At 32.5% G+C, this 1,285-nt stretch overlaps 1 protein-coding gene across 1 annotated transcript in view; it reads left to right on the top strand.

Annotated features, from left to right (window-relative positions):
- Positions 1 to 1,285, top strand: part of TFPI (tissue factor pathway inhibitor (lipoprotein-associated coagulation inhibitor)) — a 108,334-nt gene that overhangs the window by 99,591 nt on the left and 7,458 nt on the right. The window contains exon 4 of the mRNA XM_012663635.1: positions 570 to 665. Within this exon, the coding sequence (XP_012519089.1) occupies positions 570 to 665 (96 nt within the window). The remainder of the gene's footprint in view (positions 1 to 569; positions 666 to 1,285) is intronic.

Genomic DNA, 1,285 nt, shown 5'->3' with positions numbered 1-1,285 from the left:
TCTGGGGGATGAACATGCTTGAAGCTCTGACTGGGGGGGGGGGGGGGCAAGGGCAATATATGTAACCTAAACATTTGTACCCCCATAATATGCTGAAATAAAAAATAAAAAAGCATTAAGAATAAATTTAACTCTAGTGGAAACTGTTTCCATAGCTCTCATATTATTTTTCATTTTACATTATTTAATTTTCCCTCCTTAGAATACTGCAGTATAATTTCAGCACAACTATAGAATTGCTGAAATCCCTTATGCTTATAAACAAAAATTTCAGGACAAATAGTAATTTGGAAGGTATTACCTAAAATCAATCACTTTTATCTGCCCATGGCATTTATTAAAGGAATGATTCAAACATTAACTGTTACACTTTTTTGACGAAGATCTATAAAGTTATTCATAGAAATTACTTTATATATTTAAAGATTCACTATTTAGTAATTTAACATAGTAATGTGAATAAAATTGTTAAAAGTCTACTTTTCTTAACTCTTGTGCTTTGCTTCATGTATACAAGTATGAGATTGTGACAATGTTCTTATATTTTAATTGGCTGTATTTTTTTTCAGTGTATGATTTCCAGGTGGATGATTATAAAACCCAGCATGATGTTTGGAATAATAACTCCTTGACTCCCCAACCAACCAAGGTTCCCACAACTTTTGGTAAGAATCTCTTTGTTTTTATTGCTTCCAGAAAAATGTTACCATGGTAACAATAGAAGTTGATTGTGTAGTAGCAGTATGCCTTTAAAAATTATATATCTGTTCTGTTATTTAATAACGGTGTATTGAAATACTGAGATTCAAAATGTTTAAAAGGTTCAATCCCATACAGGTGACAAATCTTGAAGCTATTTTAAAGTATCCTTTGAAGTAGGCTTTTGATTTTGTATCACATAAGAAATTTTCCTATGATATTTAACTCCTCCAGATTTATCCTATAAGATAGTACTAGGAATTATCAGCCTCGATATATGATGGTAAATTATTGTACTGGCAGCAGTGTGTCAAAGGGAGTCTAAAGTGCTTTTAATGTCAGTGTGGCACTAGGCAGAGTCTCTGGTGTTAGTCACAGGGTGGATTAGAAGTTGGTTGAATAACCACATTCAAATGGTATGTCACTCTGGGGGAGGGAATCTTCTTTTGAACTTCTGCAGGTCTCTTTTCTGGGTGCTACCCTTTTAACATATTTAAATTCAGATTTAAACAAACATACAGGAAATATTCTCACAAAAATGCAAAGGTGAGAAAAAAGTGAAAATACTGGAAAACGTAACCAAAAA

The sequence above is a fragment of the Propithecus coquereli genome, unplaced genomic scaffold (genome assembly GCF_000956105.1).
Source record: "Propithecus coquereli isolate 6110/MARCELLA unplaced genomic scaffold, Pcoq_1.0 Scaffold82, whole genome shotgun sequence".
Classification (NCBI taxonomy): Eukaryota; Metazoa; Chordata; class Mammalia; order Primates; family Indriidae; genus Propithecus; species Propithecus coquereli.
Note: the sequence above shows the minus strand (reverse complement) of the source record. Positions and strands in the feature narration are given on the sequence as shown.